This window comes from Humulus lupulus, chromosome 8, assembly GCF_963169125.1.
Source record: "Humulus lupulus chromosome 8, drHumLupu1.1, whole genome shotgun sequence".
NCBI classification, from domain to species: domain Eukaryota; kingdom Viridiplantae; phylum Streptophyta; class Magnoliopsida; order Rosales; family Cannabaceae; genus Humulus; species Humulus lupulus.
The window spans coordinates 64,840,927-64,858,169 of NC_084800.1; the positions used below are offsets into that span (position 1 = coordinate 64,840,927).

General features: G+C 28.9%; 1 protein-coding gene across 1 annotated transcript; it reads right to left on the reverse strand.

Moving 5' to 3' along the window:
- Positions 1-3,165: 3,165 nt before the first annotated feature.
- LOC133797565 (uncharacterized) lies at positions 3,166-5,941 on the reverse strand. Its single transcript, XM_062235506.1, has 4 exons — positions 5,671-5,941; positions 4,414-5,269; positions 3,663-3,824; positions 3,166-3,573 (listed from the first exon to the last, which is right to left on the reverse strand). The coding sequence occupies exons 2-4, from the start codon at positions 5,260-5,262 to the stop codon at positions 3,319-3,321; spliced, it is 1,266 nt and encodes a 421-aa protein (XP_062091490.1). The 5' UTR covers positions 5,263-5,269; positions 5,671-5,941; the 3' UTR covers positions 3,166-3,318.
- Positions 5,942-17,243: the final 11,302 nt, after the last annotated feature.

Here is a 17,243-nt window from a genome sequence, read left to right on the forward strand (position 1 = left end):
TGCATTATTGAATCCACTGTTGTTAAAATGACCTCTAGCAAAACCACCTCTAGAACTGGTAGTAGCAGGTTGATTGAATTCACCACGAGGCCCAACATTTCCAGATTAAGTGGAAAGATTGACCTCACTTTGAGTAATATTAAGTTCATTATTACTTTTATCAATTCGAGCCTCTTGAGCCATCAACAGGCTTCAATTTCAGCGAGCATGTAAGAATTCGTCCAAGTTGTAACAGAGGTAATAAAAACCTCATAATCTTTGGACAATCCATTCAAATTTCCTCAATATGATCCTAAGGGGTAAGAACATAACCAATCGAAGCTAATGTATCAACAAGACTCTTAATCTTTAAGAGATAGTCATTCAACGATCCAACCATACGAGTATTACGAAGCATGGTTTTGAATTGACCTATTTTCGCACAATTTTGTGTAGTGTAGTATTCGATGGCAGCACTCCATAGCTGAGCAGTTGTATCGTTGCCAATCAGCTGAGCAGTGACGGACCTAGGATTTTTACTTGGTGGGGCTTGAAAAAAAAAATATATATACTAATTGTCATTAATGACTATAAAAATTATAGGATAATTCTTTGGTTCTAGTCAGGGCCGGCCCTGGGCATAGGCGGGCTAGGCCCGTGCCTAGGGCCCACCCCTACCCAAGGCCCAAAAATATCATGTAAACTCTTAAGTGTGTTCAAAGAAAAAAAAAATTTATTTAAAATTACATAAAAAAATTACATATACAAAATGGCCCATTTTTTTCAAATTTATTAAAATCGTCTTAGGCCCACTTTTTTTCAGGGCCGACCCTGGTTCTAGTGTTCAAAACGCTAGAGGGTGTTTGATACCTTAACTAAAAAATTGTTTTTTGAAAACAAGTGGGGCTGTTTGACATTGTTTTCAGAAAATAATTTTTAAAAACAAAGTTACAAAAAACTGAAAATTTTGAGAACAAGAAAAAGTTGTTTTCTGTTGTTATCAAATTTTCTCACTTCTTATTTTTCATCATTTTTTCTTTCAAATTATTTTATCTCATTATTTATTACAAACTTTTAAAATATTTTTCTTTTTGTAAATATATTTGTTAATTTTTTATTTAAGATTTAAAAAAAATAAAACTAAAAAATTATTTTTAGAAAACATTAACCAAACACCTCTTGTTTTTTGAAAACTACAAAAACAGTTTTCTGTTATCATTTCTGATAACACAATCTTGAAAACAAAATACAGAAAACAATACCAAATAAGCCACTAGTCTCTAGTGTTGTTTCCAAAATATTTATGTGGCTTCCTATTTGGGTAACATGTGGCAAATTAATGCTTTTGTTGTTTTTGCTTTATCCCATGTAGCGTTTTCATTTTTTTTCAAAAAGGGCCACAAGTTTTTATTTTTTAATAAAAAATTGCATCTTGCTTAGGGATGCACATGAGTCAAGTTTCAGGTGCATCGGGTTCGAGTTTTGCAAGTTTCCGGTAGGAAAATAGGGTAATGAATCCGCTCTGAAGTTTTCGGTTTTTGGGGTGATTTCGGATTTCGGGTGCCGGGTTTGTTCGGGTCGTGTTTCAAGTGGGATTAGTCCAAAAATAGGCTTTGGGCCAAAAATGTGGTAAAAAAATATTCAAAAATACTATTTTTTTTACACTTTTTTATTTATTCTTCACATGCTTTTTTTTAACTTTGTTGTTAGTTTGTTAATATGGATTTTTTACAAATTGGGCATTGGTAAATTTTTTTGAAAAATGTATTAATCTCTAAAGTCTAATTTTTTTTAAAGTTATGTACCCAACTCGTGTGTCCTTAGTTTCAAAACTTGAACCCGACCCGAACCATATTGGGTTCGGACTGGATTTCACCTGAATCTAACGGGTTTTGCAAAAAATCAGGTTTTTGGGTTGCGAGTCGGGTGGGTTTGCGGGTTATACCGGTTTTTGGGTCAAATGTTCACCCCTTAGTGCTGCTTTAAATGTGGGTGAGTTCATCTTACTTATATATATATATATGACAATTGTCCTACAGTGGTTTCACTTTAAGTCCTATCAGTGAGACTCTCAGTATTCTCAACTTGTGAACAGTTTTTGACACGATTTTTTTTATGACCATGTATATTGTAGCTATTTAGAGCATCTTGCAAATTTTCAGAAAATTCCGAATAGTTTACAGTACCGAAAACTAGATTCAAACATATTGCTTTCCACGCGCATACAAAAAATTAATCATGCGTGCAATAACATCACATAGTTAGTCATTCCTAATATCTTTTCTCTATTAATGGTGAAATATTGGCCTATTTCTCCTAGGGATGAGGTCATTCTTTACACTCTTGATGTTCCTTATGTTGATTGTGCTAGGTTTATTCCGAAATTGGTCTATTGGAGGAAACCATCAAATAGGTGGGTTAAATTGAATATTGATGGTTTCTCTCACCACTCACGGTAATCTTGGTAGTTGTAGTAGTGGAGGAGATGTCATTTGTGGTGAGAGGAAATTTTAGAGGTGATTTTTATGGTTATGGTACAAATAATGAAACTAGATTGAGGGTGTTGTTTGTTGTCTCTGTATAAAGAGTTAGATTTTAATAAAATTATTATGAGAGCGACACAAATTAATTGTTTCTTAGTTGAATAGTTATAATTGCACAACTTGATATTTATAGGATTACTAGGATGACTTTTTATGTTATCTAGGGACATGCAATTCTTCATTAATTACTAATTTCGTGAAAAAGAATTCGAACAAATTACCTTGCTAAAATGGTGACAAGGGTTATAATGTCTGATTTTAATTTGTTGCCTCGCAAGTTAAAAGCATGCTTAGCTTGGATTAGTTAGATTATAATGAATGTGAAAGATAGAAAAGAATGGCTACCTTGATTACAATTCTTATTTTCAGGAACAATTAATAGTAAAATGACTAATTGTTCTAATTTCATTTATAAAAACAGAGCATTACCAATGCTTTACTATCGTCACACACGTGTTTATAGTTTAATTAGAATTGGGATGACAAGTCAAAATAAATTATAATAATAGCATGAGATGAGGGCAGTGCTTGCGTAATGAAAGAAATAGTTTTGTTTTTGTTTTTTTTCTTTCTCAAAGTTGGAAATTGCAATGTTTATATATTTATTATCACACGTCATAGACTTTGGACACTGCAATTGATATATATCATAACGTGTTTCTTTCTTTAGGGCATGGACATTATGGACATGCATAAAAGGATAGGTACAGTCACACATCCACCCAATTATTTGAACTAGCCCAAAACAGACAGTAGATAGTGATTGATAACATATTCACATCAAAAAATGTGCCACTCAAAGTGAAGTGTCCATGTAGAGCTTTGGACTTGGCAATTGGTCTGCAACTAGCATATAAAACAGCCCCATAACACCTGTATGTGGTTGGCTGCTACTATAGCTGGACTCATGTACAAGAGTCTCACCATCAACCATCTTGACAGAACCTGGTTTAGGATAACAAGAGGACATGCCCACAATGTAACCGGTTTCATTCCCTGCCTCCTTCCCAGTTCCATAAATTGGAATTGAAGAGCATATAACCCTTCCATCCTGAAAATCACAGATCCAAATACCCCATCAAAATATGATACTTTTTTTTATGACAAATAGCTAGCTTGTTGTGCAAAGCAAAATCTCACCTCTCCATATAAAGTTGAACCAGCTCCCCCAGTATGCTGATGAGCAACACCATAAACAACATATCCGCCGGTTGGAGCCCTAATTCCTTTTCTTCTGGTCTCAATGCAACTCTGACTTGTCCCTCTAATGCCCTTGCATGATTTCGCAACATCATGCTCAACCTGGCACACAAGATCAGAGCACAATATTGTATTTTAATAGTTAGTTTAAGCACTTTATAGTCCATTCCAAGGGAACAAGATAAAAGACAAATTATGGGGTCAAGAAGAAAACAAGGAAAAATGAATCTTTATCAATATGTGAAGATTTTTGGGGGAGTTTATAAAGCTTCTGATAGCTTCAGTAAGCCATATGTTCTTCCAAATACTCACCAAAACAAGGGTCTAATGACTAAGCAAAATGCTCATTTCAATATGCCAAGTATAACTTATGTAAGGTCTCTAATTCAGACCTCTGAATTGATCTTTTTCAGCATAAAATTTCAAAGCTTCACTAAATTAAGTAGAAACCCCACCACAACAGCTTGCATAACTTTTGTTCAATTCTATCAGTTGATACAAGAATTTAATCCACTACTCTATGTTTACTTTCACATGTCCTGCTCAGTGAGTTTCAGTAATACCAAGTGTATAATTCAGAAGTGACAATAATCTTACAGTTATAGTCATGGAAATGTTAATAAGAAATAAAACAAAAGACTAACAGATAATTAAATTACATTATGTTAGGAAGGGAGTAAGAGTCACTTACTTGGCAACCATGTTCAGCAGAGTTCAAACCATTCCAAGTATCAGTGATATCAAAAATATAGATCTTAACAGGCAAGATAGAATCAGTCCACTCAACCCATTCCACAGTATATCTAAGGTAGAGGCTTCTCTTGACACCTTGAAAGCCATTTCTCACTCTGCAATGAGTTTGATCATAGCAACAATGTAACCCTCCAACGTAATCTGGTTTCAGAGGCTGGCCACGCTGGTTCTTAGTGACGTTATAAAGATCACACCTACACTCGGTGCATCCCAACCTATCTTCCGCGCCTCGCGTATCAATTGCGTGCACATTGAGCAACCATCTCTCCTCGAAGCCATCAGGAATTTCTGCAGGGTTACCAACTTCAATTCCATATGGATCAGGAACAAATGTTGATGTTTTCCTTGTTTCTGAGCCAAGGCCAAAATACTGCCCAAGTTGATTCTCTTGGCACACTCCATGGTTCCTTGCTCCTATAAAGGTTGATTGATTTCTTTGCTTTAAGCCATCATGCTCTACAATTTGGACCCCTTTGCGCTGATAATATCTGAACACGACCCAATGGTGCAGATAAGTTTCGTGAAGAGGGACAGGGTTCCCTGCCTCATCAACTACTTCAGCATTAAAATTCTTGACAGCAATATGACCTCTTGGAAAGTCAATGTTGAAGTAAATTTTGTCCACCACTGATCCCGGTTCCAACTCAAACTTGGGGGATCGATAAACCATAGAATTCGTCTTAGTAATTCGTAGAGAATTTGAACACGGTATGCTCAATGTCAACACTAGTATTACTACTAGAACTGCTGCTACACATAAGGACCTGCCTCCATAAAGGTGTCCCATTTTTGTTCTGCCAGTAATGAAACCAAAAATTTTAACCAAAACCAACAATAAACGAAGACTTATTATATAGAACTTTGCCAGGACCAAGAAATTTGCACCCAAAAAAAAAATCCCTTTTTTGTGGTCTCTTTGAACTTTCGGCTTAAAATTTTAAAAGTGAAAAGTTTGAAGAACTTGCTTAATGGATAACAACAGTAGATGACAAAAATCCCAGAAAAGAAAAAACAGCAAAAATTTGATGCTAATCACCAAAAGAAGAAGAAAGTGAATAAACAATCAACAAAGAATAAAAGGTACAGAGAAAAAATAAACCCAAAAAAAAAAACGCAGAGAGTTTATATTATTTAATAGAAAATGGGTTTTGATTTAGATAATGATTTTATGAATTAAAGTTTAAGAGGAACGTACCAATGCTAAAGACTTGAAGGCACAGAGCAGCAACAAAAGACTTGAAGGCACAGAGCTTTTGAAGAGTTGGAAGTGGTCTTGTAGATATATATAGGCGTGTGAGAGGCGTAAGAGAGAGGACTTGTGTTGTCTTATCTGGTTTTCTTTTCTTTTTTGCTGCAAAACTTTTTGTTATATCTGGCTATTGTTGAAGAACGAAAAGAAGAGAACAAAATGTGATTTTTCTGTTCGAAATGGATAGTATTATGAAATATCAAATGGATTTGTAATAACACACCGGCCACTTCCCCCACCGCTTATAACCAAATATTTATTGAGCTATAAAGAGGACAGAAAATCAGTCGACAATTGTGTGAATGTGAATGTGAATGCGAATCCATACTGAAAAGTCATTTGACTTAAACGCTCAACAGGAAAAAGATTATAGAAATGAAGAAGATAAAGGAAGTAACCAAATTAGGGATGTAAATGGGGCGGGTCGGCCCCGACCCGACCCGACCCGACCTGCTAACCCTATCATCTGCCTCGACCCGTCCCGTTAAAGCATTTGATGCGGGTCGGGTCAGACCCACCCTAGATGTGATGGAGCGGGTCAGACCCGATCGGTAAGGTTTTTTTTTTCTTTAATAAAAGAAAGACTAATTTTTTAAAATATGTTACAATATAAAAATAAATGGCAAAAAAATTTCTCATACTATACATAAATGAGCTACCTAATTTTTTTTATAAATGGTCTTGCATACTAAAATTAAAAAAAAAAATTAATATACTTCAAAGCAAACACATCAATTTTCTCTTCTATCCCTCCTAAATATATTTTATCTTATTTATATATATATATTTGGATCGTTGATCATCCTAAATATTGGTAATATAATTAGTTTTTTTTTTTAATTATTACAAAAAAAAAAAACAACAACAACCGGGTTGGGTCGTGATCCGACCCGCTTCAATTGCTAGTGGGTCGGGTCGGATCTCGACCCGCCCCGTTATTGTCTCGGTTATATTCGAATCAGGGGCGCCCCATCGGGTCGAGGCTCCGACCCGCCCCGATCCGCCAAGTTTTTTTGCCATCCCTAGGCAAAATACGTGTATAGACCATATATTTTGAATCCTGTAATTTACAAAATGAATGAAAATAAATCATAGATTCAATGTTAGTCAAATTTATTTCAAATATAATGTTTCATTCTTTATTCATCAGCCACTTTTTATGCTTATCTCAACCTATTGTATCGCCGATAACCAAATATTAATTAATCTTATATTTGAATTTGGACTAAAATCTAATCTAGTGTACTATTTTTGTATGCTTTACAAAATACACTATCTCGATTGTCATTTAACAAAACACATGATTCAATTGCGTAGTCAGAGAAAACGTGGGCAAAAATTGATATTTTCCTTGTTTTATTACAATAAATATAATTTAATTAATTTTTGAAACTAGTAAAAGAATATTAATTAAAAATGAAAATTTATAAGTAGTTTCATATTATTTTTTTAAAAAAATATTTGTTTAAAAATATTTATAATTTTGTTATTTATAGAAAACAATGGTGAAAATATCTTGTTGGATTTTTTTAATTTTTTTTGTTTTATTATTATATAATTTAATTGATTTATTACATAATTACAAAAAATAAATTTTGAAAAAAAGTGCCATATAAGATTTTTGATAAATTATTATTAATTTAAAAGCAATTAAAGCTTTATCAATTATAATAAAACAAGGTAAAAATGTCCAATTGAGAATTTGTTTGAACTAAATCTAGTGGTGCACAAAAGAATCGCTAATTTGCCAAAAAATTGTAACTACTTGAGTAGTTTTGCCATCAAAATTTTTACATAAGTATTTAACTGCAATATTTATACCTACTTGAGTAGTTTTGACATCATTATCCCTATTGATGTATAAAAGGTGTATATAACTAGCATCACAGAAGATGAATCACACATACTAAATAACTGAAATATAAAAGAATAAATAATATTTTTACCCCCGAACTATGACCATTGTATGATCGTGCCCCTGAATGATTTACGATATTAAAATTTCCCCCCAAACTATGCACATTACTGAAATATGAGACTTCTGTTAGATTTCATCCTAGGTGGCTAACGTATTAATGATGTAGCATTTTTTCTGTTGATGTGACAGTGTCATGTGTAGAATAATTATCAATTTTGCCCCCTGAATTTTGTCTACTACCAAATAATACCCCTTTTATAAAAAAAAATATATATTTTCGTAAAAATAATAATTAAATCCTTAAAAATTAAAATTTTAATTATCAACAAATAACTCTTTTTTAGTTTTACTTTTACAATATTAATTAAAACTATTTTAGAATGAACATTTAAAATAAATACTAAACAAAGAAAAAACTTTTAATAGAAGAGGAAGACGAATGACTTAAATAAATAAATAAAACTTCTAATTTAAGAGGAGCATGACAAATGTGAAAAAACTTTGTTTTATGATTTATTTTTAATTTTTATTTTAAGATATATTTATTTTATATTGTAAAATAAAAGACAAAGTAAAAAAAAAAGTTATTTGTTATTAGGAAAAATACGAGTTTGGCCCCTCTATTTTTCCTAAATACGCGAATGACCCTGTGTTTTACAAAATTGATTAAAATAGTACCTTATATCCAATTTCAGTAAAAAAAAATTCAAATATAATTATTCATTCTCAGCTCCTCGACCACTTTCTCCACTTTTATGAATCCATCGCTTCACTAACTTCCTGAGAATTTATATTGTAATTGAAAATATTTTGACCGAAATCGGGTCCAGGTACTATTTTGATCAATTTTGTAAAATACAAGGTTTGAATTGTCATTTAACAAAACACAGGGATTGATCGCGTATTTGGGAAAAACACAGAGGTCAAAATGGTATTTTCACTTGTTATTAATTAGGTTTTAAATTTTTGAGTATTTGAAATTTTATTTAATTAATTTGAAAATTTTAGTATTGTTTATTTTCTTAATCTTTTAAAATGATTTTTTTAAAGATTTAATTATTATTTTTCAAAAGAAAAAAATTAAACTAGTTTTAATAAAAATGACACAATTTGGTAGGAGTCAAAGTTTGGGGGACAAAATTATTAATTATTTTACATATGACACTGCCACATCAACAGACAAAATGCTACATCATCAATCCGTTAGCCACCTAAGACGAAATCTAACAGAAGTCAATAATGTGCATAGTTCGGGAGGAATTTTCAACATCGCGAATCATTCAGGGGCACAATCATACATTGGTCATACTTTGGGGGATAAAAATATTATTTATTCAATGTAAAAAGGGGAATATAATCAATGGGTACCTTGTGTTTTATCGAAATACAGACTTAGTACCTTATGTTTTCAATAATGCTTATATTGTACCCTGTAATTTAAAATTGTACATATTTAGTACCTTGGACTCAAATTTAAATAATAAAATTTTATCGATTTGATAAAATTGTCATCAATTATATACAATTAAGTAATTAAATTTTGAATTTAAAATTTATATAATCAATGACAGTTTGATTATATTGATAAAATTTAAATTTAGAATACTAAATATGTATGATATTAAATTACAAAGTATCATGTAAATATTATGAAAAAGATAAAATACTAATTATGTATTTGGATAATTCATATCTCCCAAATCATTATTTAACATATAACAGGTAGAAAGTAAGAGTGGTGATTACATAGAGTAAAAAGTTAGTAGGCAGGCAGTGTGAATTCTACAGCCAGCTATATAGCAAGACGAGGGCAGCGCTTACGTAACGATGGAAAGAGTTTTTGTTATTTTGCTTTAAATTGGAAAAGTAGTGAAAGGTGTATTTTAAATAGAGATAAGAGGAACATTTTCATAAATAAATAAATGAGATAGAGAGATGCATGCTCTAAGCGATGACGTATATTAATTGTCAGATGCATGCGAAGTTCCCATTTAACCCAATCAATTTGAGCCACGCATATCTCAAAAATTTGAAATGGTGAAGAAAATAGACCCATGCCCTAGGAGATTGCGTATATCTATCGACTATCGAATCCCCGCCATACATTAGAAAGTAAAAAAATTTCCATGTGAACCATACAAAACAATACGATTATCAATATATTTATTGGACAAAAATATAATTATAATAACTTCTGCGGTCTCCCAATGCCATGCATAAACAAATATACTTACCATATATATTAAATTAATTTGTATAATAAAAAAGGTACAAGGCTTCTTACAAACCAAGGCATTGGTTGGTGCTCCCTATATAAATATCTATGGATGATAATATATTCTTCAATAATTATTATATGTATATATATAAGCATATGTATATGAATAAAGATAGAAAGAACAAAAAAAAAAAAAAAAGAACTTCGCACTAATTGGTGCTCCATTTTGGTTCCTGTGCTTTTTCTAAATACGCGATTGATTATTTTGTTTTGTTAAATGATAATTCAGACTTTGTGTTTTATAAAATTGGATTAAAATAGTACTATAGAGTCGATTTTGGTCAAAATAATTTTAATTATAAGATCGATTCCCAGGTCGTTAGTGATGCAATGAGTTTAAAGAAATGAAAAAAGTGATCGATGAGCTGAGAATGAAATATTAAATTTAAAATTTTTTGACCAAAATTTGGTATAAGGTACTATTTTGATTCATTTTGTAAAACACAATATTCGAATTGTCATTTAACAAAACACAATAATCAATCGCGTATTTAAAAAAAATACATAGGCTAAACGGATATTTTTCCAAAAATATATTAGAAACATTGAATAATGGATATGTGTGTCTAGACTCAAACAAGCATAAATATATACTTACGTACAGAATCAATTTCTTTTATTTTTTTTATATATTTTTTTATTAAGTAGGCTACCAAACCAAAAAGCTTAGTCTACATAATTAGCAAAAAAAAATTGATATCGCACTGTAGAAATGCTTTATTCTGTAAGTTTTTAAGATTTATAATATGCGGAAATAATGCTAGTCACATACATTTTCTCAACCTCTTTTACAGGGACATTCAACCATAACTAGACATGTGGATAGTGTGGATTGATTTTTTTTTTATTAAAGATGTGTATTATAATATACACAAGCTTATTAAACATCATTTTGCCATATATTTTTTTTGGGAAAATTACATTTCTTACGGTAATTGAATGTTTTTTTTGATTTATACGGTAATGTAAATTAATTACTAAAATACGGTGATTACTATATCTTTCCTAGCTAAAATACCATCATAATAAGACTGAGGTCATGGTATACGCTTATTTGCCAACAACCAAAAAATCTGCTGACACACATCCATTAGTCTAACTAATCCATTGACTTGGGTCAGAGGAACTATCTTCTCTCAGCCCAGGAGAGGTTGGAGTTTTCTCTAATATCAACTATTTTCTACTTTTTTATTTTATTGTCTTTGTATCGTACATAAAATTTCTAATTAAATATGTCATTTTTCACTTTTTTTTTTTCACTCCATTAATATTACTTTTTATATTTAATTTGTTTACAGTCCTATTTTTATTTAAATTGATATAAATGATCTTTCAATTTTATTATATATATATATATTCATAAATTTTTGTAACATATATTAATAGTAGTAGAAGAAATAGTGATAAAAAATATTATATTGTTTTGAAAATCATAGCTAGTCAAATCTACACTCAATGTTAAACTAAAATCTTAATCTAGTCAAAATTTAAGCTTTGTTGTAAAAATATATTTTAAAGTTAAAAAAATAATTTTGTAAATTTTTGTAACAATCATGTTAAATAAATTTATAAATATTTATGTAAATATTAGTTACAAAAATAAACTTTTTGATTGTGAAATTAGTTTTGCAAACGACTGTTACAAAAATGTAAAACTTATATATAAAATTATTGTAATTCACTACTCTCTAACTGTATTTTTATATAAATATATATCTAATAAAGTGTTTTATAAATAATGAATATCTTAAATTTATATTTTTAAGTTGTATAATATAAATTTGATGTGAACTGTAATTTTTTGGTACAATATTGTAACATATGAAAAATTATAATATTTTTATGTAAATTTTGGTTACGATTTCTTAACTATAAATTATTTTCGTAAATGTTAGTTACAAAAATATCTTTCCTAGTTATGAAACTAGATTTGTAAACTATTGTTACAAAAATAAAAAATTAGTTACGATTTTGTTCGTAAGTTTTATGTACAAAATAATTCTAAAACTAATTTTTGTAAATATTATTTACAAACACGTAAAAGATATTTACAATTTTGTAACAGATATTTACAAGTTTGTAAACGTTGATCACAAACATTATATTTTACTGCTTTTATTTAAGATTTAAAAGTCACTCCGTATTTACACTTTTGCCACTCCGTGTTTTTATCCAAAAATTCTGTATTTTTGTAATATACCGTATTTTTCATATTTTTTTTTAACTTTTAGTGCATTTTTGTAGATTTCCCTATTTTTTTTATAATACCCATCACAATATATTATAAATATATATTTGTACTTTTTTTTAGAAAGTCACTTGGATACCCTTCATAATAATAAAATAAAAAATATATTTATCAATAACACATTTTATTAAATATGTTTAATACTTAATATATAAAAATATATATTTATATAAAATATGTTATATTAATATGTATAATATGCTATTATTAAATTATTAATTTTACGTACAAAAATATTACCACTTGCACTTAATCTGTTAACCTACTTTTAGATAATTTTGAAAGAGTATCATTATATGTATATATAGGATAATTTTATGGTAGGCCTTCAAAAAGAGCTCTATCGTAGGGTTCTTTTGTGTTATCAACCCGTGAATAGTTTTCGGCGCGATTTTTTTTTTATGATAATGTATATTATAGTTATTTAGAGCATCCTGCAAATTTTCAGAAAAATTCCGAATAATTTACAGTGCCGAAAACAGATTATTGCACGCGTGACTAATTTTTTTATGCGCGTGAAAAATAGCATGTTTGAACTTAGTTTTCGACACTGTAAATTATTCAGAATTTTTTAAAAATTTGCAGGAGATGCTTTAAATAACTATAATATACACGGTCATAAAAAAAATCGCGCCGAAAACTGTTCAAAGATTAAGAACGCAAAAAGAACCCTACGGTAAGGTCCTTTTTGAAGGTCCTAACAAAAAAATTTCCCATATAAATACACACGAATAAGTCATTTTTTAAATATATATATGATTAATTTTATCAATTTTTAGACCGTCTTTGATATGCTGGGCTATATTGTGGACTATAAAACAAAATGTAAAATTGCTCTAGGTAAAATTTTATTTTATTTTATTTATTTTTTAAAATTTTCATATAACATTATATTTTAAGTGTTTTCAAAAATGCCAAATGGTCTGAATATAGATTAACATCCTTTTTCATTTGGTACCCAAGTACAAATGGTGATATTTTTGTATATAAAGTTAATAATTTAATCATAGTATAAATAATTATTCATTTCATAATAACATAATTTATATAAATATATAATTAGTATTAAATATATTTTTTGTATTAAGTATTAAACATATTTAATAAAATATGTTATTATAAAATATATATTATTGCGAAGGGTATCTCCAAGTGATTTTCTATAAAAAAATACAAATATATATTATAATATATTGTGATGGGTATTATATAAAATAAATATTGAAAAATGATGTTTTTTTAGGGGTATCATCGTCCGTTGGGCTTGTGTATATTATAATACACATCTTTAATAAAAAAAATCAATCCACACTATCCACATGTTAAGTTATGGTTGAATGTGTGTGAAAAAAAAGGTTGAAATTCTCATCCATAATATTTTATTATTTGACAAAATTAAGATCGAGCTCAAAATTTTGACAAATCCTACCATGTGATGTGACACAAATTTTGTCATTGCATACCAGAAGAAGGCTGCTCATCTCAAAATCATATCTGTTTTGGTATAAAATAATTCTTTTTATTTTTCCTTACAGGGTTTTTGCCAAATTATACGTTTACGTATCTGTATCCACGGATGAAAATTAATTAAGATCTTTTATTATTCTCATAAACGTACCCTAGATGATTCTTTTGTTTGTATTCATTTATAGTTCTGAAAATGTATATATATATATACTCTTCTATACTTTGCTCGAACTTACTAAAAATGGATTTTTATTAAACAAATGCAATTTTGTCTTATATATATAACAAATAATATATATATATATATATACTGCGTGTAGAAAATTTTGGTGTAAATTTTATATGATCTTCTAATCTATTTTGTCTTCGGCCTATCAAATTCCGACACATTATTTAAAAATTTGAGTATTTGACTTGATTTTTATTAAAAATGGAATTGGATGATATGCAAAAAAAAAAAACTGATTAGTTAAAGATAAAAATTAGATGGAAGAATATATTCGCTGCTTGGAATATTTAAGCTTTCATTAATTAATATAATATTTAGTATCTAGCAACCTATTATAATCAATATCCTACTTTAATATTGCAATTAATACAAACTATAAACAACTACATACCCTAAATCTATTTTATTATATCTCCTAAAGAAACAGAATATATTTTACTATATATAGACTCTCAAAATCAGATCGATATATTTTTGTTGGATTTAGTCTAATTAATATAATATACAGTAGTCAAATATATATATTTATATATATAGGTGCATTTTAATGGTTACTATCCATATTAATTATTGATTACTTTAATATTAATTATTGAATTAAGATCAATGATTCATCTTGATGAAAAATATGTATTTATTAGGAAAGTATAATATTGTAAATTTTTTCATTTTTTAAATATATGTCAATTTCTAAATATAACTAGTATTTTTTATTGGTTGAAAATACCATTAATTATGGTAAAAAAAATAACTAAATTCAAAATTAATATAGAAAAAAATATTTATTTGTTAGTGACTTGCTATACTAAATTATTATGTTGTCACATCATCATAATTATTAGTGCTCATCTATAAGTAGTAATAATTGAGAATTCTTCCATCTTGAATATATAATACAAAGTGTGTTCATTGTAACCTTGAATATGTGTAATTTTGGTGGCATTGAAAGTGACCACTAAACTCATCTTTGTGTTGTGTCATATATGTTTTGAGCTCATCCTGACAGTTTATTGTAAAACTCCTCTCACAAATTTTAACAGGGCGGTTCTATTAATTAGTTAAATATACATATATATATATATTGATGAAAGTTGCCATAAATATTCTCCCATAACATTAAACAATAAACTACATTTATTAACTTATCCCTTCCAATATATTTAGGGTACTTTAATTGCTACATTGTTTTTTTTGTCACCCTTTTCTAATTAGAGTAATGCTTGATATACATTTCACACATTTTTGTTACACATAATGATATATATTTAATTTTAACTATAAATATTTTTAAATGTGGAGCACATCACTTTTAATTACATATAATTATGTGTAAATAGTGTGTGAAATTGAAGTGTGTCCCAATCATTACTCTTCTAATTACACATCTTATCAAATTTAAAAATTTCTTTTCACACCCCTCCTAATATTCATTTGGTACAAAAAAAAAATCTTTCTACATTCATACTTTATCAAAATAATAAAAAAATTTGATACATCTCTTGTTGACTTGTTTTTATTCGTTAACACTTAATTAAATATGAAATAATTGAAAACTAAAACACATTATCTCAAAAGAATAATATATTTAATGAAAGCAATAAATAAAGACTCGAGATTTAAAGTGGTTTGGCCTTATTAAAACCTACATCCGCTGCTTAGTTTTTCAATGAATTCAACTAACTAAAAGATTGGATGAACTTGCACCAGTTGAGTTTCTAGAGGTTAGAGAGCAAATTTAAATTACAAGAGAATAAATAATTTTTTTCCTAAATTAAATGCGGTCTAATTGTGTTTAAAAAATCATATGTTCCTTGTTCCTCTTATTTATAGTGAAAAATTATGTTACACTAATAGACATTACCATCTCTAGCTAAATCTCAGAAAATTTGGAAAGGGTTGAGAAGATAAAAAACTGAATGCCAAAGCAATCTATATCAATATTAGAAAAAAAAAAAAGAAAAAAAAAATCTACCTGGGTCATTAATCGCTCTTTGTTGGATCATAAATCATTTTTATTGTGCAAAATAAAATTTTGAGAATCTAAATGATACAAAATAAAATTTGAGAACTTAAGTGATACTTTTTAAAAAGACAGAGGACCTGTCATATAAACCCATTTAATTTTGAGTGAATGGACATGCAATTTATGACAAAAGATTTTGGTCCTTAAAATTATCTTGAACAAGCCTAAACTTGGGTTTATATAGGTGTAGCAACCAACTATTTTGACACCAAAAGCCTAAGCTATGCCCCGACATTAAAACTTAATTTATTATTGTGCACGCACTACTAGAAATATAGGTTTTTACTTCGGTTTTTATAGTGAGTATACAAAAAAAGCGAAATAAAAACCTTTTCAAACTCTTTTACTTCGCTTTTCAAATTGGCGCTCTGAAAAAAATTACTTACTACTTCGCTTTTTTAAAAAAACGAAGTGAAAAATTTATAGTGGAGAGGACCGTGTTTATTTGCACAAGCCCTTATATTATGTTTAGAGATAGTAAAAATGCAAAAAACTGGCCAAACCAAACGCGGCCCTTGTGCACTTTTAACTTCGGTTTTAGTAGGGTCGTTGATTGAGTGGTGAACTTTGTTGTTCATTTCAGGTGCATTGAAGATTAATATTGAAGGTTAGTTATTTTTTGTATTTATATTACTATAAGATTTATGTATAAAGATAAGACTAATGTAATCATGCATATTAGATTTAGTGAAAGTTATGTTTGAAAATTAGTGAAGTAGGCTCTGGGAAATTTGCGTGCTGTGGTGATATAAGGATGGATTGATTTATGCTTGATTATTTTGTTTGTTTGTGTTGTTGTTATAGGAAATTTTGAAATTGCGGTATGCTATAGAAACAGAGGATACTCTGCTGAATTTTTAAAAAAATTTATAAGACTAGAACCTAATAATGATAGATTCATCTATGCTTGATTATTGTGTTTGTTTTAAATGGTTTTATAGGTAATTTTTAAATTACGGTATGCTATAGAAACAGAGGATACTCTGCCGAATTTTTTAAAAAATTTATAAGACTAGAACCTAATAATGATGGATTTATATATGCTTGATTATTGTGTTTGTTTGTATTGATTTTATAGGTAATTATGAAATTACGGTATGCTATAGAAAGAGAGGATACTCTGCCGAATTTTTTAAAAAATTTATAAGACTAGAGCCTAATATAAGTTTTTTTTCTAACTTATTAGGAATTGAATATTGTTATTAGTATGGATAAATCATGGATGCTTGAGAGGAGAGAAACATCACAATTTCAAGATGGATTCAACAAATTTTTAGAGTTTTGCCTAAAGAATTGTAGTGATCCACAAAAAATTCGTTGTCCTTGTATCGATTGTGGTAATGGAGTAAAGGGGAA